Raw genomic sequence first — 27,533 nt, forward strand, 5'->3', positions numbered from 1 at the left:
TTGTGGCTTGCTGCCAATTAGTACTCTTTCCATCCATTCTCTCTCTTTTTTATCACATATAACCAGTGTTTTTAAGGTATCCTTGAGGTGTCGCCTAGGTGACAAGGCGGTGGTGGCTCGACTCATCTAAGGTGTCGCCTTATCCCGTCTTAGCCCGCCTAGACGTCGCCTAGGCGATAAGACGGTAGTGGCTCACCTCATCTCGCCTTAATAGCGCTTTAAAATTATGGATATAACTAAATTTTGTACCAGTTATTGGACCATTTAAATGTTAGGTATAACCCAATTAGCCATTAATTTCTTTTTTTTGTCTTCTTTTATTATTTTTATTTTTTTCTGCAACCTAGATTGAGACTAATTCGGTTCATCTAACATTTGGTCCAGCACTTTATCCCATGGTCTGTATAATAATGTTTGGAAAATTCGGCTACATGGGCGAAGTCTAGTGCCCCCATATAACCTATATGGATTCAACATATATGGTTAGAAGTTTTTTTTTGAAAGGACGTATATTGTTAGAAGTTACTGGGCTTGAATTTTGAAATAAGTTCATGCCTTATGTATTGGGAAAGTTCAATCCATCACACCTTTCAATTACCTTTGATTATGGTATATTTTCCTCTATTCCAAATTACATGTCGTTTTAGTTTTTTCCGGATATACGTTATGTCTGGATATATAGCAAAGACAATGTTTCTAGAAAAGTTAAAACGACTTATAATTCGGAACGAAGGGAATACTCCACTATAAATTGCGCCATCTGTTTGATCCATCTGTTCCCACAATCAAGTACACTCCAATCAGTTTCTATTGATGGTTTTCCAAATGCAGTGGATGTATCGCTTCCAAACTGAAGGCAGGGTTTGAAACGATGAAAGGTGAACTTGATCTGACTGCAGCGGATGTTCGACTTGACCAGGTGTCTTGCAAACAATCTATTTGATTGATGTTATCTGTGACCGATAAGAGATCACATGAAATTCTCCAAATTATGAGATAGACATCACATTTTACTTTGTTCAGGGGATAACAATTGCTCCCTTATACTGTCTTATTCTATAACTCCCCCAAAACCCTTAACATCCAGACAAAAGGATGGAGGTCAAAACCAAAAAAAGTTTCACCCATCATGGAACCCCATTCTGGAGGTTCTTGAAATAATGTGGAGGGAATAAACACAAGAACCTGCCAATTCTTGCTCCACATCAGGGGTCCTAGAACCAGATGTTCAACCTAAGGAGCTTCCGTGGGTAGTTAATTATTCGTCAATTGATAGTGCAAGAATCAGTATCAGTCTTGCTGGAAATAACATTATGCCAAGTAGGCCATCAGAGCTCGTTAAAATCAGAGACAACCCAATCGGCTTTTCTTGCAACCGCCTCCCTCATCTGGACTCCTCCATAGCAAATAAACAAGTCCGCTCCACCGGGTTGCCGAGCCTGCCAGGCCATATGCATAAACATGAACTTAAGATTCTTCTGAACTGGACGGTTTCCTTTAAGCAGTAACAGCTAAACAACATATAAAGTTATAAACCATCTACCGAGTTAATATCAGCATACTGAAAACTAGGGAACATTTTTCCAGATTGCAATCCTCGCTAATGTGGTGCTACCAAGGCTCCATAGGTACAATGCACAATTAATTACCTCAAGATCAGTTGCACCATCTCCAATCATAACAACTGACTTGTACCTGCATTTCTGCATGCACTACAGTATCAACAATGTGCCAAATGCCAAGGAGGAAAAGGTGCAGTGATAAGAGTTGCATCCAGACATGTCTTATGTGTTGAACAGCCACAGCTTTACCCTCACTTCGTGAAGTAGGTTCAGTGGGGTCAAACCCCACATACTCTCCAGAGATTCCAAACAGTAATTGATTAGCAAAAATGTTCTCAAGGGGAACACCAAGCTCCAATGCAACAGGCTGGCAGAATGAGCAATGGGTAGGTAAAAAACAGACTTTGTTGAGTATGGAAAGTGACTTAAAAATTATCAAAACTTCTTGCATTGTTTTTATAGATGAAGAGTGTAACACATATCAGTTTATGATGAGAAAATTAAAAAATGTATCCCAAAGAATGGAAGAATCTGGTTTTGTTTGTTCCTGCAATCTTTGAAACTCTGTCGAAAGTAAGGCTAAAGAAACACGAAGTTGAATCAAACAGAAGCTTGAGGGATCAAAATCAGAGTATAAAATGCATACTGACTTCCCTGAAATATCACCAGGTAAGTATTAGACAGCTATAGTGTTTATACCTTGATCATCTGTCGGAAGCCCCCAGAAACAATTAGACATCAGCATTTCTAGCTTTTAGCTTCTCGATCAGTTCAGCTATTCCAGAAGATATCCTACAGAACAAATGCCACTTGCATCAAGACTAGTAGAACAAATGAGAGGCCAATCTACAAGACTACAATTAATGGGTATGCCGGTAAGGGCAACATTGCCATGCAACATGAGGGTTGTATCTGGTGGCTGCATCGATATGTATATGCAGGAATCAGAAAATGTATCAAAAAGGAAGGCTTGTGTTGACTTACAACAAACAGATAATGTGGGAGCAGCGCGATATACAAAGCCACATTTATTTAAAATGAATAAGAAGTTATCAAGTACTTCCTCATCCAACATGAACCATGAAAATGTGCTAGGAAAGCAGGATTACAATTTACAAACATCCAAAACAATCCATTATTTCCTTCTGTGATCTAACCATCTCAAAAACATAACCGAACAACAATAGAATATCACTTAAAATTAATACAAGAACAAGACAATGAACTTGCATGTGAGCTTACCTTGGTGGCCTCTGCTCTATACAGTCCTGTACTTGTTCAATGGATGGCTTGAATAGAGATAGCCGAGCAGCAAGTGCCTCTTCAAATGCAACAGATCCAGCCATGGCCCTAGGAACAAGAAACGAAGATTAAAATTAGCACTTGAATTGAACATTACACACAGCTTGCAGCATTATGCAAAGGATTACTTGGCTACAGCTCCAGAAGCTAACATCTTTTTAATTACTTAGCTGTCCACTGGGCAACTGCCTGGCCTGCCCCGTAGAAATCTGCAAGCTCATCGATGCCCTCGTCCAGGCAGACCGTGCTGTCGACGTCAAAGCACACCGCGTCGGCATCGCACCAGGTCCTGATAACCTCTGGAGAGAATACCAAGGTTGGCATAACACGATCTTGACTAGTAGAACTACAACGTTACTGCACAAAAATAAATCTCACGGCACTGATGTTTGGAAGGCTGGTGGTCCTCCAAATTTGAGGACGAAGAACTCTTATACAAGGCTGGTGGTATGAAACTGAGATGATTTGAAAGTCTGACATGGTGGGACAGAGGCTTCCTCAAGTTTCTTGGTAAACCTGAATTCTTTGGCAACCAAACTGAGGACACCTAAGGATTGTAAATCGACTGGACTGGGTAGACTTTCCGTCCATTCAATTGGGCCATTTAAGTAAACATACCGTAGCTTTAATGATCGTTGCAGAAACACACACGCACCCACACAAGTCATTGGACTAGTGGCACTTGATTTGGTTGGGTAAAGGTATTTATGTTTGTTGTTTGAAAAAAAAATCTTATGATTAATTGATAATAATAAAAATCTGGGCTTCATACCAACTAGCAATAACATGTTATTCTGAGTTTAATCACTAGATGAAAACCCAATGGCACTTTACAATGAGTTGCAGCAGTGATATCACATTGAAAGCAACGCTGAATTGTTCAGAAGGGGGCAATTTTGGCCCAGCGAGAAACACCGGAGAAGTTTGGTCTTCTTCTTTTGCATCGTACGCGCATTCTAAAGGAATACATGTACACCACTACACCCTATCAGGCCAGAGATTAGCCGACTAGGTAAGAGGAAATGTAGCTAGCCTGTAGGCATCTCGACGGGGGCAGGCGATCTGGCGGCGATGGAGTGATGGATGCTCTAAAGAAGTAGTAAGATAGATCTCATCCCGGGTTCCGACCTTCCGGAACAAGGACGAGAAGAAAAACATACTCACCTCCGGCTTCCCCGGTGACGGCCTGGCGTATCGACCGGCGAGCGGTGGCGGTGGCGGCGGCGTTGTGTCGTTGGAGGGGCTCCGCTCACCAGGTGGAAAGCGGCGGCAGCTCAACTGGCAGGTGGGCCTGCCAAAGGCAAGGCGACGCAGGTGGGCCTCCTCCGATCCAAAGGCCAGCAAGAGTCCACGTGGCATCTTCACTGCGACGCACACCCGTGCAAGTATACTACCCACGTGGCGGCTCCACTTCTACGCCGCCGCCGCCGCATGGCCCGGGCCTCCCTCGCGGCCTCGCTCCCCATCGCCGCCGCCGCGAGATTCCGATTCCGCCCCAGCTTCCGCGGCATGGCCTCCGCATCCGCCGCGGTGGGCGCGCCCGCGAGGGTGGGCGTGGTGCAGATGACCTCCGTGGGGGACGTCGACGCCAACTACGCCACCTGCTCCCGCCTCACCAAGGCAAGCCCCCGCTCCCCCTCTCGTTGACTCTAGCTAGATAGACCGCGCTGTTAGCTGGGCTACCACTGGCTGGGCCGCCGCCGTGCCATCCCGGCCGGGGGTAGGCGGTGGTATGGTAGGCTGCACCCTCCTACCTGACATTACTCGCAACTTAGCAAAGTGGTGGTTAAGTTTTCGTGGTGGGTAGATTTATCAGTGACGCAGAGAAGATGCAGCGCCAATGTCCAGCAGCCGATTGAATTGGTGGAACCCAATTTTGGGAGGGAAAATAATTGTGATTGAGGAAATGGAAAGAAATGGATGCACAGTTCAAATGCTCATTTGGAAATGAGAAATTTCTTCGGTTTTTTCATGTGCGGGTGTCAATGGAATCGGAGTGGAAAAAATTGCTAGGTTATTTTAATGTGTCAACTGTAGTTCGGGTGAACATGAATGGCGGTTGAAACTTGGAAGTGACCGTTCCTGTCGTACATCAATTCCATGGCACAACCAGCTTTGCTTCCTGTAGAAGAGCAGAGCTAAGCAATGTTCAAATATGGAACTTTATGTTATAATGTACTCCCTCCATTTTTAAATATATGACAAGGATAAGCTAATTACTTCAAATATGAACTAATTACCTTGTCCTATAATGTATCTGATGTTCACGAAACCGTTGTCAATAAGGCTAATAGTTTTTAGTAGTTACTAGTTACTAGTTAGTACCCTTAGTAGCCCCATTGTATTTACCATAATAATATGTTTGTTGTTTTGTAATGTTAGGTTCTCTTAAGTTGTTTCTTCTATTTGCCCTGTTTTTGTTATCAATAATGCTGAGTAGACTAACATGGTGTACTTTATTTTAGGAAGCAGCTGCATCTGGAGTGAAATTTCTTTGTTTTCCTGAGGTCTTCTCATTCATTGGATCCAAGGATGGCGAGTCTGTTAAGCTAGCTGAACCATTAGATGGGCCAATAATGCAGAGATATTGCTCACTTGCAAAGTTAGTGAGAACAAAATTGTTGCTTTTCTTTTAATATTTCACATCTGTCTTGTTTCAAAGTGAATAGACTACAGAGTGAATCATTTAATGTCCCAGAATGCACCTGTATTCAGGGTAAATGCTCTTGTTCTCTAACTTGAATCTTCATTTTTTTTCATCTCACATATGTATCTTTTTACCATGGCTTTGTGTTATGCTCCCCTGTCCCTCTATTAGTTGATTCAAAGACTTCTTTTAGCTCATAGGCATGTATACAAGCATATTTAACACTTCTACACTTTCCTTTTAACTGCGTCCTTGGTAGCATCCACAATTTTTTATGACATTTTGATTTTCTGTTAGTGGAATTGGCACTCGACTTATCAGAACTTTACTTTGGCAGAGAATCAGGCATGTGGTTATCTCTTGGGGGGTTCCAGGAAAAGGGACCTGATGATTCTCACCAGTACAATACTCATGTCTTAATTGATGATTCTGGAAAAGTTAGGAACTCATATCGAAAAATACATTTGTAAGTTCAACTTTCACATCTGTGATGAGAACTTCCTTTTAGAAATATTTGCAAACAGCTAGAACTTAAGTCACTTGTGTTTTCTATTGTCAAAGGTGGGATTTACGGTGCATCTTCCGAGTGCTAAGTGTAGATTCTTTTTATCATCTTCGTCAATAAGGAAACATGATTACCACATTTCTCTATTTCAGTTCTATTAGTTGTTTTTTTTAACCAGGGAAACACTGCTCATAGTGATAAACTTAAAAACATGATGACATTTCAGCTAAGTAGTCATAGCACAGAAGTGTATTTACAAATGTTCTGTCAAAATGATAAACATTTGGTATCAAAGTGGCTGATCATTCTTTTCCTTCCTTTTGTGGCAAAGGTTTGATGTTGATGTACCTGGCAATATGGTGTACAAGGAAAGTCGTTTCACAACTGCAGGTAACTGTATATTTCCAAGAGTATCTGTTTTCTGGCAGAGATTGATCTATTATTTATGATATATGTAAACTTTTCGGTTTTGGTTAAACAACGACTGCTATATGAGTTGAATTTTCCATATTGATATTGTCAGGCAATGTGTCCATGAAACTACGCAAAGCATACATATAGCAGGGTCATACAATGCAAATTTTCTCTTGTAATAAAACTTATGCCTAAGCAACTCTACGTGCTTTCTATAAGTTTCTTCTAGTTATAACAACCCAAGATCATTCAAATACATAGGTTATGCAAGAATTGCATGTAGCAATTTGTTTATAATCATTCTTGCCTAGTTTATTCTGACTTCTCAGTATCTTATATTGAGCTAAATAGTTGTGGTAAAAGTTACATCACGTTGACTTGACTGCAAAAATGACTGCTATTGTAGTACTGTATTGGATAAAGTAATATCTGCTGTTACAATGTCAGATTGCAGTAAATTCCTTATATGTGATTTTTTATGATGTGTTATCTCTCTTATCAGGCAATACAATTGTCGCTGTGGATAGCCCTTTTGGACGGTTGGGTCTTACCGTTTGTTATGATTTGAGATTCCCAGAGCTTTATCAAATTTTGCGCTTTAAGCATCAAGCACAGGTGGTTATGCATTCTAATATACTGTACACAAACTATATGATTGGTTATATGGAATTGGAATGCCTGCCTATCTACCCCATTGGCTATTGCATATTTTCTGGTCCTGTCTTAATAAGTTTGTTTTTTATAGGTGTTACTAGTTCCCTCCGCATTCACAAAGGTAACCGGGGAGGCACACTGGGAAATTCTCCTCCGTGCCCGTGCAATTGAGACACAATGTTATGTATGTCAATCAACTCCTATCTTCTCATTTACTTGTGTACTTGTTCGGTTATTTTGTATTTTTGTGTTATTTGCAACATGGAATAGATAATATAAAGTTAATGATGAACAAATAACAGAATTTCTTCTTTTTGTTATTTTACATAATGGAGAATGTGTTCAAACCATATTGCTAGGTTATCTATTTGAAAATCCACTATGTGATATTTGTGATTGCCAATTCAACACGAATGAGCTATGCTTGTTTCAAATCCTCCGTTTATGTGATGTACTGAGATATGTAAATCAGTTTGGCCTCGCATGATCTAAGCAAGTTAAATTAAGAATTCCCAAACAATTCATAGGTTATTGCTGCGGCTCAAGCTGGAAAGCATAATGAGAAAAGAGAGAGCTATGGCGATTCTATAATTATTGACCCATGGGGAACAGTGATAGCTCGACTTCCAGGTATACCTTTTTCATCTCCATTTGTTAAGTCAGGTTTAGATTTATCTGGTTACTTCAATACCTCGTTTCATAACTACCATAAATAATTTATTTCCTCGGAATTAATCATCAACATCCGCTACATTGAAATGATTGCCATGGAAAATACAATTGGCCTGGTATTGCATACTGTATGTTTGTGCTGGTGTTCTTTTTATCCCAACACTATGTGGAAACAACTGTTATACACATCCATTGGACACACTGGTTGATAAAAATTTTTGTGACTACAGATCGGCTCTCCACCGGATTTGCAGTTGCAGATCTTGATTTGTCAAAAGTTGAGGCTGTGAGAACTCGAATGCCAATCTCAGAGGTACTATGCTTTCCGGGGACCAACCGTCACTTTTTCTGTGAAGGAAATTATGTTCAAAGTTCAAACAGAACCAGAAGTTTTGTTCGTCTATAACAGCTTACTCTTATCCTATGTTTTGCAGCACCGAAAGTTCGACAGCGATTGGAAATCCTCAACTCAACAATAGCTCAGAACTGGTCCTGTGTTTCCTCTGTTTATACATTTACATTTGGCATATTCGTTTATATGCACAATTGCCACAGTTTGAATAGTTTGTTTGGGGACCCTCCAGTAGGACAAAGATGTAACACAAAATAAGCTGCAATGACGATGGCGGCACTGGGTAGAAATTGATGTATGACAGCTTAAGTCACTTGCTACTAGCTGGAAATTTGTAGTTTGTCCTACCAAGTTTTCAGTGGCTACAGTATTGGAATGTGCATTCAGACGTCACAATGAGCATGTGAATGATCTGGTGTTGTATCGTGAGCTAGAAATTGATTAAACTGAGATGCTTGAATCATTATATGCAAAGCACCAAAAGAAATTAATCTCTACATTCACATGTCATGATATAAAGTTTTTTTTTCTTTTTTTGTGAGTTGAACCAGTTCAACTTCCACATGCAAGTAAAACTACCCATTACTATGACATGAGCTTGGCTAGTCTCACTACAACAAACAAAACAAGCAAAACCCAAGTTGACTACAAATCATTTAGAAATGAAGCAAATCTTTGTTGTCAAACTAAATTGGATTACATCAGAGTTCAACGTTTAACAACGTAGGTAATCATGAAGAACTAAACATAATGTCATCACACTCACACTGATGTATTACCAACTGTTTCCCTATTGAAACCATATTAATCAACCACCAACTGTACAAAGATATTACACGCTTGTGTCCAGGAGGCCGACATTATTCCGCACATAGTTAGTGTGATATTGAAACAGAGAGTAAACCATTCTATTTCCTATTGAATACAAAATCTCAATTTTCAAACTTCTCTAATCTTTTCCTCATGAAAGAATAATTCCGTGTAAATTTGGTACTGACAAATTAAAATTAATATCTTCAGTCTGTTTTACTCAAATCTAAAGTCAATTTCCACATGGTATATACCACATTACAGAAATGCTAAATTACATTTTGAATAAAAGCATCTGAGTTATTACAAAATCTTTTTTGAAAGTTATTACAAAAACTCTTGCAGAGTGTACACTTAGTTAATGTTTCGCATACAAAAAGGAATAATGGGTAATAGCTGAACGCAGTGCCCACATAGTATACAGTGTTGGTATCTATGTTTCAACGAATAAACCAGTAAAGAACATCTATCATCAAATGTTGTGCCAGAAATCACCCTTTCATTGGGAAGCAATCACTTAAAAAAACAGGCAATTTGTTGGCTATATGGAAACAACTTGAATATTGATTCCTCTTTCTATAACTAACAGAAATATAAAACAAAGATAAGCGATTCTTCAGTAGTATAGGACATTTCAGCAAACAAACAAAGAATCCTACACAGGAAAACATCCACTAGAACCAAGGAGATACATAAATATCCATTTACACACAAGGACCGCAATGCTCAAAAAAGAAGGAAAAAAACAAAGGAGAAGTTGTATTTTAGTAAATAATATATAACTCACGATGCAAGACAAAGTACCGAAAAGGGGCGAAAAAGGCATGGTGGATAACAAGAGTATCAGACATTAACCATAAAACAGTGATATCATACACTGTCAAAGTACTAGAAGTTGTTTGGCTGTGCCACACTGCCACCTCATACACAAATACATTAGATAACGGCAAGAAGAATTACTAATTTAACTGAAACAGCTAGCCCCATAAAGTGAGGACGCATAATACATGAGTGTACTCATGCACCAACTAAAAGTACAAACATCAGAAAGACACACACAAGTAGAAGCTGCTGCTGCTGCAACAGAAGACCACACTATGATACAATGATCAGCAACATCAGAAAAAAGTTGAGCCGTGCCGAGAAAGTCAGATTACTGGTTCTCATTCCCATCATCTGGTAATGACTTAAAAACAAGGGAACATATGGAAGGAAAAGTTCCTAGCCAGAGTCTCCAAGATCATGGATGATATGCACTTTTCCGCTATCCATGTCATAAGACATTAGTGTTTTCTTATCATGACCAAAAACAAAGAATACCATTTTGCGGTCTGGGTGGATAGCAACAACAACAAACTCCCGAAGTCCGAGGTCGACATACTCCTTTCCGACCAGATGCTTAAAGCTTACCGTGTGCTTTAAGGTCCATTCTCCGCTATCTCCATCCTCAAGTACCCAGATTGCTAGCTTATCCCCAACCACATCACCACCGATTGCAAGATGCAACCGCCCTTGGGAGAGATCAATGAATCCAGCAGCATCATCAAAGAAGGGTGAATCCTCGCAGCGTGGAAAATCAATGGCCCTCCAAGTTTTGTCCTCCACATCCACTGCCCCTACCAAACCATCAAATGCGACGTGCATCACACCATTGACAAATACACTCTTAGAATCGTACAGCGGAGTAATTCCAAAGCTCCAGCCACTCTGCTTGTAGCTCCAAACTCCAGTTGCGGATGAGTATATCTTCACCACCAGGACACAACCATCCCCAGCATCGTCGTCGTCCTCCTCCTTCTCCAACTGAAACTCAAAGACGTGGAAGTGGGAGGAGAAGGCCGGTTCGAACCCGAGGCAGACCAGCAGCACTTTTTCCGACCAGCGCCGGGAGACCGGCACGGCGACCCACTTCTCGGTGGCGGGATTGACGACGAGGTAATCGAACTCGTCCTTGCCGGGGAACCTGTGGCAGCGGCAGAGGAGGAGGCCGCTGCAGCCGTCCAGCAGCACGAGGTGCTCCCGCTCGCGGTCGGGCAGGAACGAGAAGGACGCGTCGATGAGCGCGGGGCCCGTCGCGGGACGCGTCGGTGAAGCAGTACCGCGGCGGCGCCGGATGTGCGGAGCCGCCTGGTGTGGTTCGACGCGGAAGAAGCCGGCGAGGGTCTGGGGGAGCCTCGCGCGGTGGTCGGGGTGGGAGATGAGCGCGCGAGGTGGTCGGGGTGGGAGATGAGACGCACCGGAAACGGCAGAGGGACCTGTGCGGCACGCGCGCGAGGATCTCGACGAGGAGGTCGTCGGTGAGCTGGGCCGCTGGGCTCGGCTCCCGGTCCCGCCTCCTCCGGGTCCTCTTCTTGGCCGGGCGGACGGCGAGCTGCTGCTGCAGACGACGAGGTTTGGGCCTTTACGAGAGGAGGTAGAGCATTCGGTCGTTCGGGCCACAATTGGCCCGTTTATGAGAGAAGAGAGGTAGAGAGGGGAGGTGATACCAAGTCTGAATTTTCAGACCTCCCCTATTATTTTCCTCAGGAAAGAATAATTCCATGTGAATTTGGTAGTTTCAAATTAAAACTAATATCTTCAGTCTATTTTAACCCAAATCTATGATCCATACCACATTATAGAAAATGCTAATTTACATGTTAAACGCACATGAGTTATTACAAAAACTGCTGAAGAGTGCAGTAGAGAGAGCACTTGGTTAATGTTTGGCACAGAAAAAAAATGAGGGAGTAGATAAATGGCTGAACATAGTGGCCAGTTGGCCCCATATTCTACAATGCTGCATGTTTTAAGGAATAAACCAGTAAAATCATCTCTTATCAAACTCTTGACATTGGAAAGTCATATCCCTTAATAAAATAGTAAATATCAGGAAATTATTCTTGCTCAAATGGAGGCTGCTTGGGCATCAAATTACTATACTATATTCTACATATACTTGACATGAAGCAATGGAATATAAGGAACAGAGATATAGAGCCGTTTGGGAGGGCTCCAGCTCCTTCTGGCAAATCATTGTTCATCAGAGCCGGTTTTCTCTCTCCTCTTCCCTCTCTTATAAAGCCAGGAGGAGCCGGTGGAGTCTTGAACCAGCTCCGATGAACAGTGCTTTGCCGGGAGCAGCCGGAGCCCTCCCAAATAGGCCCATAGACACAAATATAAGCTATTCTTCAGTTGCATAGATCACTTAATTAAGCAAAGTAAGGATAAATCACTAATTTATCCATGTTTTGGCATTGCTCATGATTATTAGAGGTCACATTGTTTGTACATTGCCTACATTTTGACACGGCTACAAACCGAACGACAATATTTTATTCATATTTTGTCATTGCCCATAATTGCCTATGGCCAATTTTTGGCTTAGCCTCTTGGGGTAAGCAACCAAATAGGCCCCTAGTCTCATGTACAAGAGTTTTGTGCCATCCAACACTTCCATTTTCTCCGGGCGGTGGTGATGGCGGTAAAAGCATGCGACTGAGGGTGGCTGCTGGGTTCATGGCTTTTGACGAGCAAATCTGCATTTGCTTCGGCGCTTGCAGGAAACAAAGAGCACTGTAAGGATATAAGTGTAATTTGCTCTTCCGTAAGGGTCTCTTTTGTTGTTTGGTGTGGTAGTGGCTTTTCTTGAAGTTACATTAATGCACAAATTAGTTTTTAAAAGGTATTAAAAATTAGAGCAGGTTTTGGTATTGTCCTTTGTGGTGAAACTATTACATCTGTGCGCGGTTTGGTATGCCTCCAACTCTAAAAAGTTCGTGGAGTTCTTGGATCTGCTTATACCTAGCTCCAGAAATTTTTGGAGGTAGAGTTGTAAATAAATCAAGGATCTTTTGCTAAGTCATTATACTTTTATTTTACATTTAAAATAAAAATAGAAAATATTTTAATTTATTTAACAAACTTCAACTCCAGCATGGATCTCAGAATTGTGGAGCCATACCAAACAAACCCATATGTTTAGATCTCTGACTCGATAAAGTTTGTTGGTATGTACAACTAATTTTTTGTTTCAATGTTATGCGACGATTTGTCATGACGTCGGCAAAACTACCATTCAAGTCATCTAAGTAGCCATACATACATACATACATACATACATACATACATACATACATACATACATACATACATACATACATACATACATACATACATACATATAAAGGATGGGTGTGTATGCATATACTCTCTCGTTCTATAAAAATGCAATTACAACTAGTGCCTAATTAAATGATCATATTTAGTTTGCATAGTAGTAAAGCTAACTCCTAGATGTTATTTTAGGCTTTCCGTTTAGTTCATGCAGCCAACAAATAAGAGATAAATTGTTTTTCACCGTCACTAATCTGTTTCAAAAAATAGATTACATTCTTCATCGATTTAGGGAGTACTCTAGCAAATGTATTTGGAAATTCTTGCAATATGATCGGCCATAAAAGAATAGGCACAAGAGAAAGGTTTACGGTAAAATCACTCCACCCGTAGCGGTAACCTTGTCCATGTCAACTTACAACTTTGGGCGTGTTCGTTTTCTATTCTCTAAATTTTAGACCTATCATATCAAAGAGAATCTTGTCATTTAGAAGTATTAAATAAAATCTAATTACAAAAATTTTTGCACAGATGGGTGCTAATTCGCGAGACAAATTTAATGAGCCTAATTAATCCATAATTTGCCACAGTGATGCTACAGTAATCATCCGCTAATCATAAACTAATATACCTCATTAGATTCGTCTCGCGAATTAGCCCTGGGGTTCTGCAATTAATTTTATAATTAGACTTTATTTAATACTTCTAAATAATAAGATTTTCTTTGACGTGATCCTGTTTAGGCTCCAGGAAACGAACCCACCCTTTATCCTCAAACAGAAAAACAAGTTGGACCCGCCGTGAATGTGAATCCCCTCCCGGCCTCCCCCTCCCCCCCGACACCTCCGGAGCCCAAACCCTAGCGCGGCGGGCGGCCATGGCGTCCGCGGCGGGCGGCGCGCCGAAGCGCTGCTACTACGAGGTCCTGGGCCTCTCCCGCGACTGCTCCCCGACCGACATCAAGCTCGCCTTCCGCCGCCTCGCGCTCTCGCTCCACCCCGACAAGCAGGCCCCCGGCGCCGACCTCGCCGCCGCCACCGCCGCCTTCCAGGAGCTCCAGCACGCGCACTCCGTCCTCTCCGACCCGCAGGAGCGCGCCTACTACGACTCCCACCGCTCCCAGATCCTCTTCTCCGACGCCTCCGCCGCCGGCGCCAAATCCGCCTCCCCCGTCCCGGACCTCTTCGCCTTCTTCTCCTCCTCCGCTTTCTCCGGCTTCTCGGACACCGGCCGCGGCTTCTACAAGGTCTACGGCGACGTCTTCGACAGGGTCTTCGCGCAGGAGCTCGCCTACGCGCGCCGGATGGGGGTCCCCGAGCCCGCCGCGCCGCCCGTCATCGGGAACCTCGATTCACCCTACGCGCAGGTCACCGCCTTCTACAATTACTGGCTGGGGTTCGGCTCGGTCATGGACTTTGGGTGGGCGGCCGAGTGGGACGCCGCGCGTGGGGAGAACCGCCGCGTCCGCAGGCTCATGGAGGAGGACAACAAGAAGGCCATGCGCAAGGCGCGGCGGGAGTACAATGACGCTGTCAGGGGCCTCGCCGCGTTCTGCAAGAAGAGGGACAAGAGGGTGGTGGACATGGCGCTGAAGAAGAAAGCGGAGGAGGAGAAGAGGAGGGCTGAGGAGAAGGAGAGGAAGAAGGAGGAGGAGAAGAGGAAGAAGGAGCGGGCGATGTCGTACCAGGAGCCCGATTGGGCGAGGGTGGAGGAAGAGGAAGTCCTTTATGATGATGATGAGGAAGAGGAGATGAAGGCCAAAAGGAAGGAGGAGCTGTACTGCGTGGTGTGTAATAAGAAGTTCAAATCGGATAAGCAGTGGAAGAACCACGAGCAGTCGAAGAAGCATAGGGATAAGATCGCTGAGCTGAGAATGGCGTTTAAGGAGGAGGAGGAGTCTTTGAAGGAGGCAGAGGAGGAAGGAGAAGGTGATTGGAATGAAGTTGATGTGGGATTTGATTTTAAGCCTACCCAGGAGTCGGATGATGAGAGTGTATTTTCAGATGCTGCGGAAGAGTTGGCTGAAGAGTTGGAGGAAGGCTTGGAGGTGCATGATAAAGAGAATGATGATAAGGTTTCCGATAGCGCAGAGCAGGAGGTTGGTTCATATGATGAGGCCAGTGTATTGGAGGCAATGCTGTCAAACCGCGAGAACAGGAAGGGTGCTTATGTGCCTCCTCCAGAGGAAGCTTTGTCAGGTGCTGCTGAGGATGATGATGATGATAGAAGTTCTGAAGTTAATAACACAAAAAGGAAAGGACGCAGGAGACGAGCAGCAAAGAAGGAACAAGATGAAGGTACTTATGCTGATAATGAGCAGCATGGTAAAAATGAGGCCCAGCCTCAGGAATCCGGCCATGGTAATGATGTTGATGATAAGATGGAAGGGCCATCCTCTTCTAATGACGACGGTGCTTCAGCAAGCAAGGAAGATAAGCAGAATGGGAAAAACAACAATCCTAAAAAGAACAGAAAGAACAAGAAAGGCGCAGAAAAGAAAACTGTTTCTGCTGATCAGAAGAGTACATCAAAGGCTGACCAGAAGAGCACATCAAAGGGGAAGAAGCAAAAAGTACATATACTATCTTTCCTTTTCCAAGCTAATACTTCATTCATATTTCGGTCTTACTTCTATATTTTGCAATAAGCTTGCTGTTGCATTTGTTATAGAACCCTTTATGCTGTTCAGTCGCCTCCATGCTTTTAATTTGAACCACATGTGTACGGTGTCCCATCTAACTGACTAATGCCCAAAACTATGCATTCCGAATGTTTGTACTTTGCAAAGTTGTGTGGAGAGGGTACTTTGCAAAGTTGTGCGTAGAGGGTATGTGTTACTTCAGAACCGATATTTATAGCATTGCATAGTGCATATGACGAGATGTTTTGAGCCAGGCATCATTTGAGGACGTTAGTGAACTCCTAAGAGTACAAAATATATTGGTAATGTTGTTCCTAACGGACCATAGAGCAAGGCAAGGCATTGGATTAGTTCCTAGCCAGCTGGCCCTAAGGAGAGGTAGTTTGATGACCATGTAGAAAGTTCCTTACTCTGCTGTACCCTTTATTTAAAATCTTAGTGTGGGCTTCAACCATTTTAAACTGGCATTTGGGTAATACTCTATTATACCTTTATGACAATGGCAGGTGACTAGAACTGTCATCTGGCATATTGAGAATGTTGGATGACATGACATTGAACTAGGCAGTTTGCTTGCACCCTTAGTAAAACAACCTTCAGGATCTGGTGGCCTTTTACATACCTTTAGCGTATTCCACTGTTGTTTTGTAAAACAAAATTTGGTTGCAGCATTTTTGTAATTGACTTTCCTTTTGTCTAGTCCAGATACAAAATGGGTGGCATGCTCTAAAAATTACAACTTCCATTGATATTACTTCTTGACAATTTGGAAAATAAAGCTGGGATGATTAAAAGTATAAAAAACAGTTAGGAGTAACGTAAAGGGAAAAACAAGAAACATGATTGGTTGCATACGCTGTGGCTGTGATGTTTAACTTAAACAGGATAGGCTTTGCCAACTCTAGTCTCCTGTTTATTCTTGTTATGTTCTATATTTTTGCTTACGCTTTGCACCCCCTGTCTAAACCCACACGATGTGTGGGGTCACAGAATTTCGGGAAAGTCCCTTGTTTTCACTATTGTGATGAATTGTATACCGCATATGTCTGTATATTTGATTCGAAAGCTTATATCATGTACACGTTTGTGAAACTTTGTTTGAGATCATCCAATTGTAAGCTGCACATATTCAGAGCACGCATAAGTTTACTTGCTCCTCTTAAGGGGTAATGGTATGATCTTGATCGAACTATATGCAATAAACATCTGTTAACTGATTAATTGTACATGTCCTGTTTCAATGTTAACGCCTGATATATTGTATCAGGATGTCTCAAAGGCACCCAGCAATGATTGTGAAACCTGTGGAGGAACTTTTGAGTCAAGGTATTGTAGCTAAGTCCATTTCCCCCCTCCTCCCTCTCCCAGTACTACGTTGTGATCATACCTTAGAATTGGTAAGACATTTGTGGTTAAGCTGAAAATGGTCTCCTTGCAGGAACAAGTTGTTCTCTCACTTGGAGGAAACAGGTCATGCGATGCTAAAGACGCGCCAGAAAAATCGTGGATGAGGGAAATAAGTTTAAACTCCCTAACATTTTGTCACTTGTTGATTCCGGTAGTTAGCACATAATGCATGATTCTATTATTTATGGCCCAATTTTGATCTGTAATGGACCCTGGACCAGAATTTTCCTTCCGTCTCTGTGTAGTGTGGATAGGAGATGTTGTTTTGGTTACTACAATGCCTTTGTGGTACAGGTAGAAAGAAAGGTTTGATGAGTACAATAACATTATCTGAGCGGCTTATGTTAGATCGTCAATCTTGTACACTTAGTCTTGGACTTGTACTGCAAAACGATGGTGTACTGGTATAATGGCACGGTGGTATGGCGAGCAGCATGAATGTGATGAACATTTTGGTGTGAACCAGTGCCTGTAAGGTTGTAGTGCTGGTCTGTGGCTCAAACTGCAAATATGTACCGTAAGGCGGTGGGAGTACTTGGCATACTAGCTAAGGGCTTCATATCTCATGTTTTAGACATTTTCACCCTGTTCATGATGAATAACATCATGATATTGATAAACTTTCTGGAACAATTTCATTTGGTATCCTATCTGCAGGTTCTCTTTGGAAAGAATATAATAACTTCTATATAGTTCTATGCTTCAACAATCAAAACACAAACATTTCTTATGTACATCTCCATTCAACTGAAAATTTCATGAATGGAATGGAATACCCTCCCATTTGCTTCCTGGAGCAGGGTCCCTTGCTTTGCTGCTTGAATCACTTTTGCGTCTTGACCGCAAGAGTGGTTTGCGCTTGCAAACACAAGATGAGCAACACTTGAAGTACAACGGGGGATCACTTCGTGCTCCTGTGACCTGATGAAGCCATGAGCGTTGCCACGGCAGCGACGAACATGAACAGCATGAAACCGAGCAGGATGTAGGTCTTCCGCGACGACTTCCGGTACTCCCCGAACAGCAGAATGCCCCAGAATGTGCTCACAAGCGGCAGCGCCTGATGAAAACAGAAATCAGAATCTCCATAAACGATTCTTGACGCTCAAAGTTGACTTTTCAGTAGTATTTTCGTGAGATGCTCATTTCGAAGATTCAGAGTTTTGGATGACATCAGTTTGAAGAATGGACAAGCACTCAGGCATACCTGAACAGCATCAGCAGCCGCATAGCCGGCAGCCTGGCCACCCATGAACTGAAACCCGTTGCCGAACCCGCAGAGCAAGCCAGCGAGGAGAGCCCACTGCCGGCCGTTCCAGTCGTTGAGGTAGGCCTTGAAGGAGGACTTGGGCACGCCGGCCATGGGGCGGTAGAGGAACAGGATGTTCAGCCCGATGCCGATGACGAAGCACGAGATGGAGAAGTAGAAGAAGGCTGTGTACACCACCAGGTGCGGCACGCCGTCCTTAAGGGTGTGCCACTGGTCGTTGGTGGCCAGGTTGAACGCCGGGGAGAAGAGCGAGAAGCACACACCCGAGAAGAAGACGATGCTGAGCCCGATGAAGGTGCTTGATCCGAAGACCTGCGCGAAGAAAATTGGTCAAGCAGATCAGTCCGGTGCATGAAACAACCATGTTCTTCCTTTCAGCAAAATATTTTGTTTCTGAAGAATGAAGTTTTCAATAAAATGTTCGGAATAAAGACTGATGCTATCACTCTTGTTTCTGATAGGATCATCAGATGACAAAACGCTAGGTTACCTTAATCGATCGCCTCTCTTCAAGCTCAATGAGGTATTCTGCTGTCCCTGCCTCAGCTCTGGTAACATGCTTGGTTCCAGAGGCTCCATTCTCCAGGTCCTTGGGAGCGTCTGGAACTAGAGAAGTTACTAAAAACCACCATCTGCAGGAAATCAAGAGTAGTAGTAGCTCTGAAACTCTGACAATGTACCTTTGTCTGGGACTCCTTTACTTGGTTCCACACTTCCATTTGCCCTGGAAATTATGGTTGTCATGATCAGCTCAGTGAATACACAATGTTCTAATGGCCAGTACAAAGAATTCAGAAGTGGTTCAGTTGCAGATGTGGCTGAGAGGCTTATACAGCAAAGAATATGAAAGATCAGACCCTTTGTTGTAGAGCTCAAAAGTTCAGAAAAACACGGAACACAATTACCCACCCAAGTTTGTTGGAGGCATTGAGTTTCTCCTCGTTATCGGCGGCATTGGAGGCATGGACAGCAGAGCCGAGGATGACGGCAACAAGGAAGCATGCCACACCTGCGAACAGAATCTCTGCCTTGTTGATGCGGTTGTCCAGGAAGTAGTTCAGTGTTGTACCTGAAAAACACAGGGAAGAGCACATGAGATTTATATATATAAACATCCAAAAATCAGGGAGACAAACAAGAATTCTGTTGAACACATTGACAGTAGTTAGTTTTTTTCCTACAAATTCACTATATACATGAGAGTTGAGATATTTGTCCCACCAACTGTCAACTGCGCCAAAATTATTCCAAGGATGCTCTTTAAGACGAACTACATGTACTTCTATTTCGAAAGCTGCTACTAACATTTCTTCAGCTGTATAAGTTCACACATATTGCCCTGATAAATGAGCTTGTTTACAACTAACAGGCCAATTTGCTCAAGAAACTTGTTCTGTCAGATAACCACAGCACGATTTGCCTGCATCTAAAAAGATATTTGTGTCAACATTTTCCTTTTCCTTGTAAGCAACATCTTCTCGTGAATATTCGTAGACTCTGAATCCAGCAAATTCCATGTATGAGGAAAGACGCTAATTTATATAATCATTGAAGGTCCCTCCCATGTGATTAATAACTACGGTGACATGATCAGAATGAGCAGTGCCGCATCACCATCACCAAAAGGATAGCCAGCAATACTGATACTTGTTGCAAGTAGGAACCTAACAGAGATGAGTGGTTTTCACCAACCTATCACCACCACCATGCTGGAGCTGATAACCTCAGTCACCGAGAGACCCACGTACGCCCAAGCATACTGCGTCGACAGGTTCCCAACACTGAGCACCACACCTCCCGCCATGGCGAACAGCACCGAAGGCCAATTGTCCTTCAACACAAAAACCATTCGAATTTCAGAAATCAGAATCAGCACCCTCGGCTGATGATTTCGTCGCAAGAATGTTCTCATCAGTTACATACCAAGAGTGTTTCTTACCTGGCTGAGCTGGGTGAAGAAGTTGGGCATGCCGTCCTTGCTGTCCCCGAGCTGGCCGAAGGTGAGCGCGATGAGCACGGCGGCGAGGAGGTTGGTGAAGGAGTAGTCCAGGTAGGTGTGCTGCGGCAGCCTCCCCCGGCGCTCCAACAGTGTGAGCACGGCTGGCCAGGTGCCCAGGAACAGGAGCGACGCCAGCATCAGGGCGATGGCGCCACCCTTGTCCTCGATCACGTACATCGTGAGGCCGGCTCTGATGGAGGACAAGGAGCTCAGGAGAGGGTCTTGGAGCACCTGCAGCAGGGAGGGAGCAAATTAAATGGTTTTCTCAAATGTCAGAGACTTGGGACGCTAGTTTGTGTCCAGCTGATGAAGAAGCTGAATTCTGTGAACTGAATCTGTTTTTATGGGTAAGTTTTCGCCATCTCCACAACTGATCATTCAGCCTTTTCCTGTAGCGTTTGCTAAAACTGAAACTGAAGAATCAAAAGTTGCACCTAAATTTGGAAGATGATGTTACCTATTTTCAGCTATTCTACACATCCGAAATGTTCATTTCTTCTTACTTTTAGAACAAGCAACAGAAATATCAGAAGGAGAGAAAGAAAGGGGCATAGAAAATTTATTGAAAAGGAGACTCCAATTATTGAGGACCAAACATGAACAAGAAAGCTTCCTCCCAACTACAGTCCCCACGGGTTAGATTCAGATTCAGATTCTTGATTCTTCAGAGCAGGGGAAGGTTCACCCCCCAATTCCCATCCAAGAACACGTCAACAGGGGGGGGGGGGGGGGGGCGACAATGGAAAAGGGGAAGGAGAGGAAGAAGAAGAAGAGCAAAGGAACCCAAGCACCGCCTACCTCGTGGCAAGTGAGCGGAGAGGACGCACATGCAAGAACATGGTCCATGGCTCGCCGTCTTATAGCAGCGACAAGCACTGAAACTCGCGAAAGCAATTCCCTACCGGGCCACTGACCGAAAAGTCCAACTTGATCTGCACAAGTTTGAATCGCGCGGCGAACGCGAGTTTGCGGCGTCTGCAACCTCCAGACTCACCAATGGCGTTGGAGCTTTATGGGAGGGTGGGAATGGAGGAGATGTGAAGGAACGGACAAGCAGTGCCCGCATCACCGTTGGACATTATTGCTGGGGTGACAGTGACCCCCTGGCCGCCTCGTCCAAGCAATGTTCAGCATGATTTGGGAAGAAACTTTTCTGAAGACATGAGTATATAGGGAGCACCTTTTATCTAGAAAATGAATTTTTTGGTTTTGTAAGCTACTGAATTTGGTCGAAGAAATAAGCAAATAGGAAACTGCTAACTAGTGGAATTAGAGTAGTGCACTCATCAGTCAGAGCATCAAAGGTAAACAACCAAACATGTCTCCTTCGCTCGTGTCATATTCAGAGAAAGCAGCACTATCAAAATTCTCTGCATGAATCCAACAAGGAAAGGACTTGCACTTTCTCCCATATAGAAAAAAAAAGAAAATCCTCCCATCTTTTTCATTCTTTTGTTTCCTTTCGTCGGAAGAAAAAGGCCTGCACACCCAGCAAGACACGGTGTCGCCCGGCCGGCCATCGGGAGCAACCGACTCGGCTGCGCTCGCCGGAGCGATTCAGACCAGGAGCATCTCAATAACGAACTGCTCGCCGGAGCTAGTTAAGTTTCCCGGCGAAACGGCGAGCTGTGGCGGTCGCCGGCAGCCGCGCCGAATCCCAAACCAGAAACTCAGAACCGGATAAGAACAGAGGGCGACGGACAGATAGATAGATACCTCAGTGGCGCTTCTCCTCCTCCTCCCTGGGAGAAGCCGTCAAGAACTCGCGCCGGCCGGTGTGTGGTTGGTCTCTCTCCTCGGCTGCTCTTGAGTTTTTCCAGACGGAGGTGCCGGGACAAACCGAGGTGAATGCCTTATAAAATTCTGCGTGGTCTGGTCCTCTCTCTGCCGCGGCGGATTCTTGAGCTGCGCGGAGAGATTCTTGGTGGTGCTCGCCCTGCCTTTAGCTGGTGGCGCCCTTTGACTCCGGATCTGGAGAGTGGTTGGAACGACAGATTCTCCCGCCGCCGATCGATCAGTGAGTCAGTTTCTCACAGATTCCCGCGCTATTCGGCTCGGTTTGTTCTGCTCCCCACTCGCTCTCCACCGTATGTGGATGCGGTTGATTCGCGTGCCACTGAAACCCAATGCAGACTCTTTTTTTTTTCTTTCATCAAAGAAACCTGTCCAAATAGTCTCCCATTTTCCCGCTCGTATCGATCAATCAAGGTGCGAGTACGCATTCGACATTCTCATCGTTGAAAAGACTGGCAGAAAAATGCGAATCCTCCGCACGAGGATGAGTTTGACTAAAAATGAATTTAATAGTTTAGGGACAAACTTAACCCATCGAGTATTTTATCTTAAGAAATCTAATGGACTGAGATACGATCAGTATGGGCAAAGCCAACCATGTCCAAATAGTCTCCCATTTTCCCACTTGTACCATTCAATCGAGTACAATAAGCCATCACGCATTTGAAAATTCGCATCATTGAAAAGACAGATAAACGGAAATCCTCTGAACAAGTTGTCAGATTACTTTATTTGTTCAGATTCCTTTTCTTTTATTCCCCTTCGATTGATTACTACTTGGAATATTAGATGGTTTTGGCCACGCTTGATTTGCTCCAGCCTCTAACTAGTTGGCGTTTCGATCATGCCCTCCACTAAATATATATAAAAATCTTTTGGTGGCCTTCACATGATGGAGCAACCGAGCGAGATTCATTTGGTTGATCAAGCTGTTCATGTGGCCCGTGCTCGTTCAAGCTAGCAGCTCATCATGACATGTAATGGGGACACGTCATAGCCAACGATAAAATACACCCTTAGAGCCGTGCGGCAACCGGTACCACCTAGTCGGTACTAAACCAGTACTAAACGTGCCACCTAGAAAAAATAAAAAAAATTGTAACGAACCCGGGAGGCCCGCACACACGTAAATACGCGTGCAGGGCTGTGAGGATTTGAACCCACAACCTCCAACCTTGCATGTAGTTTCTTTACCATCCCATATATGCATCATACATGAATAGTTAGGAGATGGTTTTCTTTTGAAGTAACTTATGGATGACCATTTAATACCGGACCAAGACACCGACCAGTACTAAGTGGCACCCTTTAGTACCGGGTGGTGTCATTGACCGATATAAAATGGCCGCGCCATTTTAGTACCGGGCCAAAATCCCAACTGTACTAAAAGGTGATATTTAGTACCGGTCGGTGTTTTGGCCCGGTACTAAAAGTGGTTCTAAGGTTTTCAAATTTGAACCCGGTACTAAAATAGTTTCGTGATAGATTTAGTACTTGACAAAATTACCATGTGCCAAAAAGGGCACCGAAAAATGTTCTCCAAGAGCACATTGTTCACATAAGTTTCCAAGGGCAGAGAGGTATTAATAAGTTTCAAGGATATATTGTGTATGTTATAGCTGGATCCAGGAAATGAATCATACTAGAATGATATGCATGCGAGAGTGCAGAGCGATCCAATAGCTCCGAGGTGTCCATAAGGATGAGTGCGAGCGTTTGTGTTTTTACAGTCTTAGACAAAATAAACACTCATGTGCATTTTCAAAAGTAGGTCCTCTCGTCCCTTTTTTCCTCATATATTCTTGCCTTTTTCTTAATGAAACACGCACCTGTAGTTAACAAATTTACTTAAAATGTAGTCCCCAATTATGTACCTGTTCATCCGAGTGAGTCGTCCATCCGAACGAGTACGCTGTCACGTTAATATAAGTCGAATTGTCCCGGCAGCCAGGGGCGGAGCCATAGTGTATGCCACTTGGACCGCGGCATACCCTGTGGCCGAGTGGATGCCTGTGTTAAAATAAAAAAAACTTCTGCTTCCGCTTCTCTAGAGAGGGCACAAGACACGACATGACCGTGCTGGATGCCAGCCGCCTGCAGCCTCTCATCCCCTCAGCATCAGCCTGCTCGTCCAGGGATAAAGGGCAGGGCTCCAGTGAACCAGTTCACTGCTTCAGTCTCCAAAGCAAATTGCTAATGCTGGTTCGTGTGATCGTGTCTAATTTTTGACTCGTTGCTTTGTGCCTGATTGACCCTCTTTCGTGCATGTACCCGTTGTCCGTTCTTGCAAAGGCTTTAGGTTAAAGAATAAGTTAGGTGATAGTGTGGTTAGATGATTTGTTTAATCATACTCCTTAAATAGGGCATTTTCATCAAAGTGATAAAGGTGATATAACTAAGACTTTTATGAAGATTCTTTGAACCATTTTAGACGTGTAAGCTTCCTTTATGCATATTTTCGATTTACATATTTTATGGCTCTTAATTGTCGAATTTAATACTTCACATATTATTTATACTAATGTATACCAAATGTTTTAGCAGATTTTGATATTATTTTTAGAGTATGCCATTTCTATATGGATTATACCGAATTGTATATGAAAAAATTATCGCAGCATACCCTTTACTAAAATTCTAGATCCGCCACTGCTGGGCTCCCCAGGTTTACCAGATGATGTCATTTGGGACTCGTTTTTCCTTTTGCTCGCATTGAGCTAGCTCGCTCGATGTCAAGCTCAAGCAAAATAGTCAGTCAAGTGTATGTAGCCATCCAGTAGCGGTTTTGCTATGCTACGTTTCCCCCTTAATTTGCTACCACTTCAAGTTGTGGACGTATCTTGAGATGCGGACACGTGTCGCCCACGCCCTGCTGTGGCCGTACGATGCATGTGCCGGGGTTGACTCGGCTCGTCTGGCGGCGGCGATATCTTTGACCAGCTGCCTGATACTGACAGTTTGTTTATTCCAACTGGTATGGAAATAATCATCCATCATTGACTGACAGTGAGCTGCAGCGGTGGCAGAGCCAAAACTACGACCACGGGCCGTCGGATCAATTTGACACTGTCCAAACAAGTTCCGAATTTCTTGGTCTGCTGATCGGCCCATCAGTATTGAAATTAGTTGGGCTGCACTGACGTGGGCTGGACAAGGAGTCACCACACCAAATTCTACTGGGCTCACAAACAGCATCTTTCGCAAAGTGTGCTTATTGGTGGACGGTGTGTTACTGTTACCGAGCATAGGGCCAGGATTAGGTTTCGCCAACGCTGAGGGGTCTGGTTTCTGTGGCGTTCCTATAGCACCAGTCCAGGTTGAAGGAAAGCTTCTCCCATATGTTATTAGCAAGATTTTAAATAACTAGCTATAACTACCGTTGTAGCCGGTTATACCTGCTAGGAAGGGCAGCTGTAATGGTATTTAGTCCATTAAATCTGGCTATAGTCCGCTAAATACCGTAACGGCAGCCCTGCCGCTAAACGTCTTACCGGTAATTTAAAACCATGATTATTAGCGTGTAGTGTTGCAGCTCTTGTGCAAACTTACAAAGTTACAGCATTGCCTTGTTGTTTCGGCATAGTCACAGCCAAGCTCCGCAGCCACCGGCGAGCTCACACAGGCTGTCTGGCTGAGGTATAAACGTAAGACCCATAGCTCATCGCTCGTCAGCTATGGCAGCAGCAAGCTATCTACAGCCAAATTAAATTTGTGAAAACACAAACACCCTTGAGCTTTGTGAGACTAGTAATAATGACAAGGATATAGGCCGGGCCACAAAAGAGAACACGCCTCAGAAACACAAGAAAAGCTGAACACCATGGTAGCTGAAAACTGAAACTAACGTGGGTTGCTGGGGAACACTGCAAAGTAGGGAAGAGGTATTCAAGAGGATGTTGATCGACCCTCAACATCCTACACGTACCAGATGATGCTATCTTAAGCTTTTAACTCTCCGCAGGGTAGCGGGGAATCGGAGAGATCGAAGTCTTGGAATTCTGGAACCAGAGGAGGCATGATTAGGCGAAGAATGTAGAGGAATGCTTATTCGGAGTAGATGTGTTCATAACAACTCAAATCAAGCCTGCCCCAGTCGTGCCTTGGAAGCACATGGACGCAATGTGAAACGGTGGACTCGCGATCTGCTGGCTTCCTGGGCCTGGAACTTGAGAAAAGTTCCTCCTCTACAGTGGACTTAGAGTTGCTGATGCTTCCCTCATATACCTATCTATCCTTCTTGCACACATGTGTGCATAATAGTTTGCAAACAGGCATACAACACAAGGTCAGATGATTAATCAACTAGCTTATTATGAACAATTAACCGTATTTTTTTCCAAAGTTACAGAGGGGACTAAGGGTCTGTTTGAAGGAGCTAGAGTTAAGCGCTAAACTTTAGCATATATTAGCACTCATGCACATGCTAAAATTTTTAAGTCTTAGCTAAAGTTAAGCCCGTCCCATTATTAGCATTTCCGTTTGGATGAGCTAGTGCTAAAGTTTAGCACTTACACCTATTAACACTTTAGATCCAAATGAAGCCTAAGTGTATGAATGGAATACACGAACCAAGCAGTAGAGCAGCGCTGCTGTTGAGGACGAAGAACTTATTATATGGAACCTGACAAAGAAAGGAATAATAATGTGGGTAGTGTCATAGCATGTCATCTTCCACAAACTTTAATTCACTCGTTGGGGTTGCAAGTATAATCAATGCACGCCACCTAATTATCACTTGATTTGCCACTCTATTGATGATTTATTAATTACTACGTGCATCTTTCCATTGCAAGTAAAATGTCTAGCATAATATCCAGTTCTCTTCCATCCTATGATCGGAATGATGGAATATCCAGTTAAGCCCATTTTTGCATGGCACGTTGCTTATACTGGAAGGTTATAACAATATTTCCCAAATCATATTTATAGTATAGCATGTCCACCACTGTCATCTAGGAGTGGTAAAGGGTCTAGAAATTTAACTTTGAAATTTGAAGAATCTGGCTCAAAAAAGACTGGGCTCATATTTTGTATATTTAAGCTAAGGATGATTAATAACTGAGTTAGATTGTTAAGGTAGCATTAGAGATATAATCCATTACCACCCTTCCGTCATCACCCGCATGCATAGGAAAAAAACCCGAACCGGTTCACTGGTTGGACCGGCAAAACCGTGAACTGGTGACCCAACGGTTCGGTTCAATCAAAAGATCGGTCATGGAATGGAATTGAACTGGTGTGAACCGATTGAACCGTCTGGTTTTTATTGAACCAGTGAACCGGTTTTTTAGTGAATCATATACTAATTTGATGTTTGGACACTAGTTTCATGCTTTGGACAGTGGACCATTACGGTATTAGCATACTATCTTATATATTATACCATATGTGCTATGTTTGGATAAATTT

At 43.5% G+C, this 27,533-nt stretch overlaps 5 protein-coding genes across 6 annotated transcripts; 2 read left to right on the plus strand and 3 right to left on the minus strand.

Annotated features, from left to right (window-relative positions):
• Positions 1-920: 920 nt before the first annotated feature.
• Positions 921-4,297, minus strand: LOC112885533 (phosphoserine phosphatase, chloroplastic-like). Its single transcript, XM_025951134.1, is given in 9 exon segments — positions 921-1,439; positions 1,650-1,703; positions 1,780-1,929; positions 2,262-2,296; positions 2,299-2,354; positions 2,805-2,912; positions 3,031-3,163; positions 4,029-4,107; positions 4,259-4,297. Coding segments are annotated over 9 exon segments (765 nt in total). The 3' UTR covers positions 921-1,328.
• LOC112885777 (nitrilase-like protein 2) lies at positions 4,095-8,554 on the plus strand. The gene is made up of 9 exons (XM_025951419.1): positions 4,095-4,484; positions 5,330-5,466; positions 5,849-5,977; positions 6,348-6,406; positions 6,933-7,045; positions 7,176-7,268; positions 7,612-7,714; positions 7,987-8,069; positions 8,191-8,554. Exons 1-9 carry the CDS (start codon positions 4,296-4,298, stop codon positions 8,233-8,235), a joined length of 951 nt encoding a protein of 316 aa, XP_025807204.1. The 5' UTR covers positions 4,095-4,295; the 3' UTR covers positions 8,236-8,554.
• A 1,585-nt stretch (positions 8,555-10,139) lies between these two features.
• LOC112885534 (F-box protein At5g07610-like) lies at positions 10,140-11,941 on the minus strand. Its single transcript, XM_025951135.1, has 2 exons — positions 11,857-11,941; positions 10,140-11,317 (listed from the first exon to the last, which is right to left on the minus strand). Exons 1-2 carry the CDS (start codon positions 11,939-11,941, stop codon positions 10,140-10,142), a joined length of 1,263 nt encoding a protein of 420 aa, XP_025806920.1.
• Positions 11,942-13,798: 1,857 nt separating this feature from the next.
• On the plus strand, positions 13,799-17,523 carry LOC112884491 (DNAJ protein JJJ1 homolog). The gene is made up of 3 exons (XM_025949894.1): positions 13,799-15,585; positions 16,922-16,980; positions 17,093-17,523. Exons 1-3 carry the CDS (start codon positions 13,891-13,893, stop codon positions 17,163-17,165), a joined length of 1,827 nt encoding a protein of 608 aa, XP_025805679.1. The 5' UTR covers positions 13,799-13,890; the 3' UTR covers positions 17,166-17,523.
• A 130-nt stretch (positions 17,524-17,653) lies between these two features.
• Positions 17,654-21,348, minus strand: LOC112884493 (ureide permease 1-like). Of its 2 annotated transcripts, none has more exons than XM_025949895.1 (8): positions 21,129-21,348; positions 20,271-20,561; positions 20,024-20,162; positions 19,241-19,400; positions 19,012-19,055; positions 18,822-18,937; positions 18,269-18,643; positions 17,654-18,121 (listed from the first exon to the last, which is right to left on the minus strand). In XM_025949895.1, the coding sequence occupies exons 1-8, from the start codon at positions 21,174-21,176 to the stop codon at positions 17,963-17,965; spliced, it is 1,332 nt and encodes a 443-aa protein (XP_025805680.1). In that variant the 5' UTR covers positions 21,177-21,348; the 3' UTR covers positions 17,654-17,962. The 2 variants fall into 2 exon arrangements, with proteins under 2 accessions (XP_025805680.1, XP_025805681.1); XM_025949896.1 differs by having other exon boundaries at positions 17,674-18,121; positions 18,822-18,931; positions 21,129-21,345.
• Between the last annotated feature and the right edge of the window lie 6,185 nt (positions 21,349-27,533).

Source organism: Panicum hallii, chromosome 3, assembly GCF_002211085.1.
Source record: "Panicum hallii strain FIL2 chromosome 3, PHallii_v3.1, whole genome shotgun sequence".
Lineage (NCBI taxonomy): Eukaryota > Viridiplantae > Streptophyta > Magnoliopsida > Poales > Poaceae > Panicum > Panicum hallii.

Coding starts and splice junctions, on each gene's coding strand:
- LOC112884493 (XM_025949895.1), bottom strand. CDS start 21,176: ATGGACCATGTTCTTGCATGTGCGTCCTCTCCGCTCACTTGCCACGAG. Junction 18,938..19,011: donor TAAAGGAGTCCCAGACAAAG/GTACATTGTCAG, acceptor TAACTTCTCTAG/TTCCAGACGCTCCCAAGGAC. Junction 18,122..18,268: donor CGGCTGCTGATGCTGTTCAG/GTATGCCTGAGT, acceptor TGTTTTCATCAG/GCGCTGCCGCTTGTGAGCAC.
- LOC112884491 (XM_025949894.1), top strand. CDS start 13,891: ATGGCGTCCGCGGCGGGCGGCGCGCCGAAGCGCTGCTACTACGAGGTC. Junction 15,586..16,921: donor CAAAGGGGAAGAAGCAAAAA/GTACATATACTA, acceptor ATATTGTATCAG/GATGTCTCAAAGGCACCCAG. Junction 16,981..17,092: donor GGAGGAACTTTTGAGTCAAG/GTATTGTAGCTA, acceptor GTCTCCTTGCAG/GAACAAGTTGTTCTCTCACT.
- LOC112885777 (XM_025951419.1), top strand. CDS start 4,296: ATGGCCCGGGCCTCCCTCGCGGCCTCGCTCCCCATCGCCGCCGCCGCG. Junction 6,407..6,932: donor AAGTCGTTTCACAACTGCAG/GTAACTGTATAT, acceptor CTCTCTTATCAG/GCAATACAATTGTCGCTGTG. Junction 8,070..8,190: donor CTCGAATGCCAATCTCAGAG/GTACTATGCTTT, acceptor TATGTTTTGCAG/CACCGAAAGTTCGACAGCGA.
- LOC112885534 (XM_025951135.1), bottom strand. CDS start 11,941: ATGAACAATGATTTGCCAGAAGGAGCTGGAGCCCTCCCAAACGGCTCT. Junction 11,318..11,856: donor ATTCCATTGCTTCATGTCAA/GTATATGTAGAA, acceptor CCTCTCGTAAAG/GCCCAAACCTCGTCGTCTGC.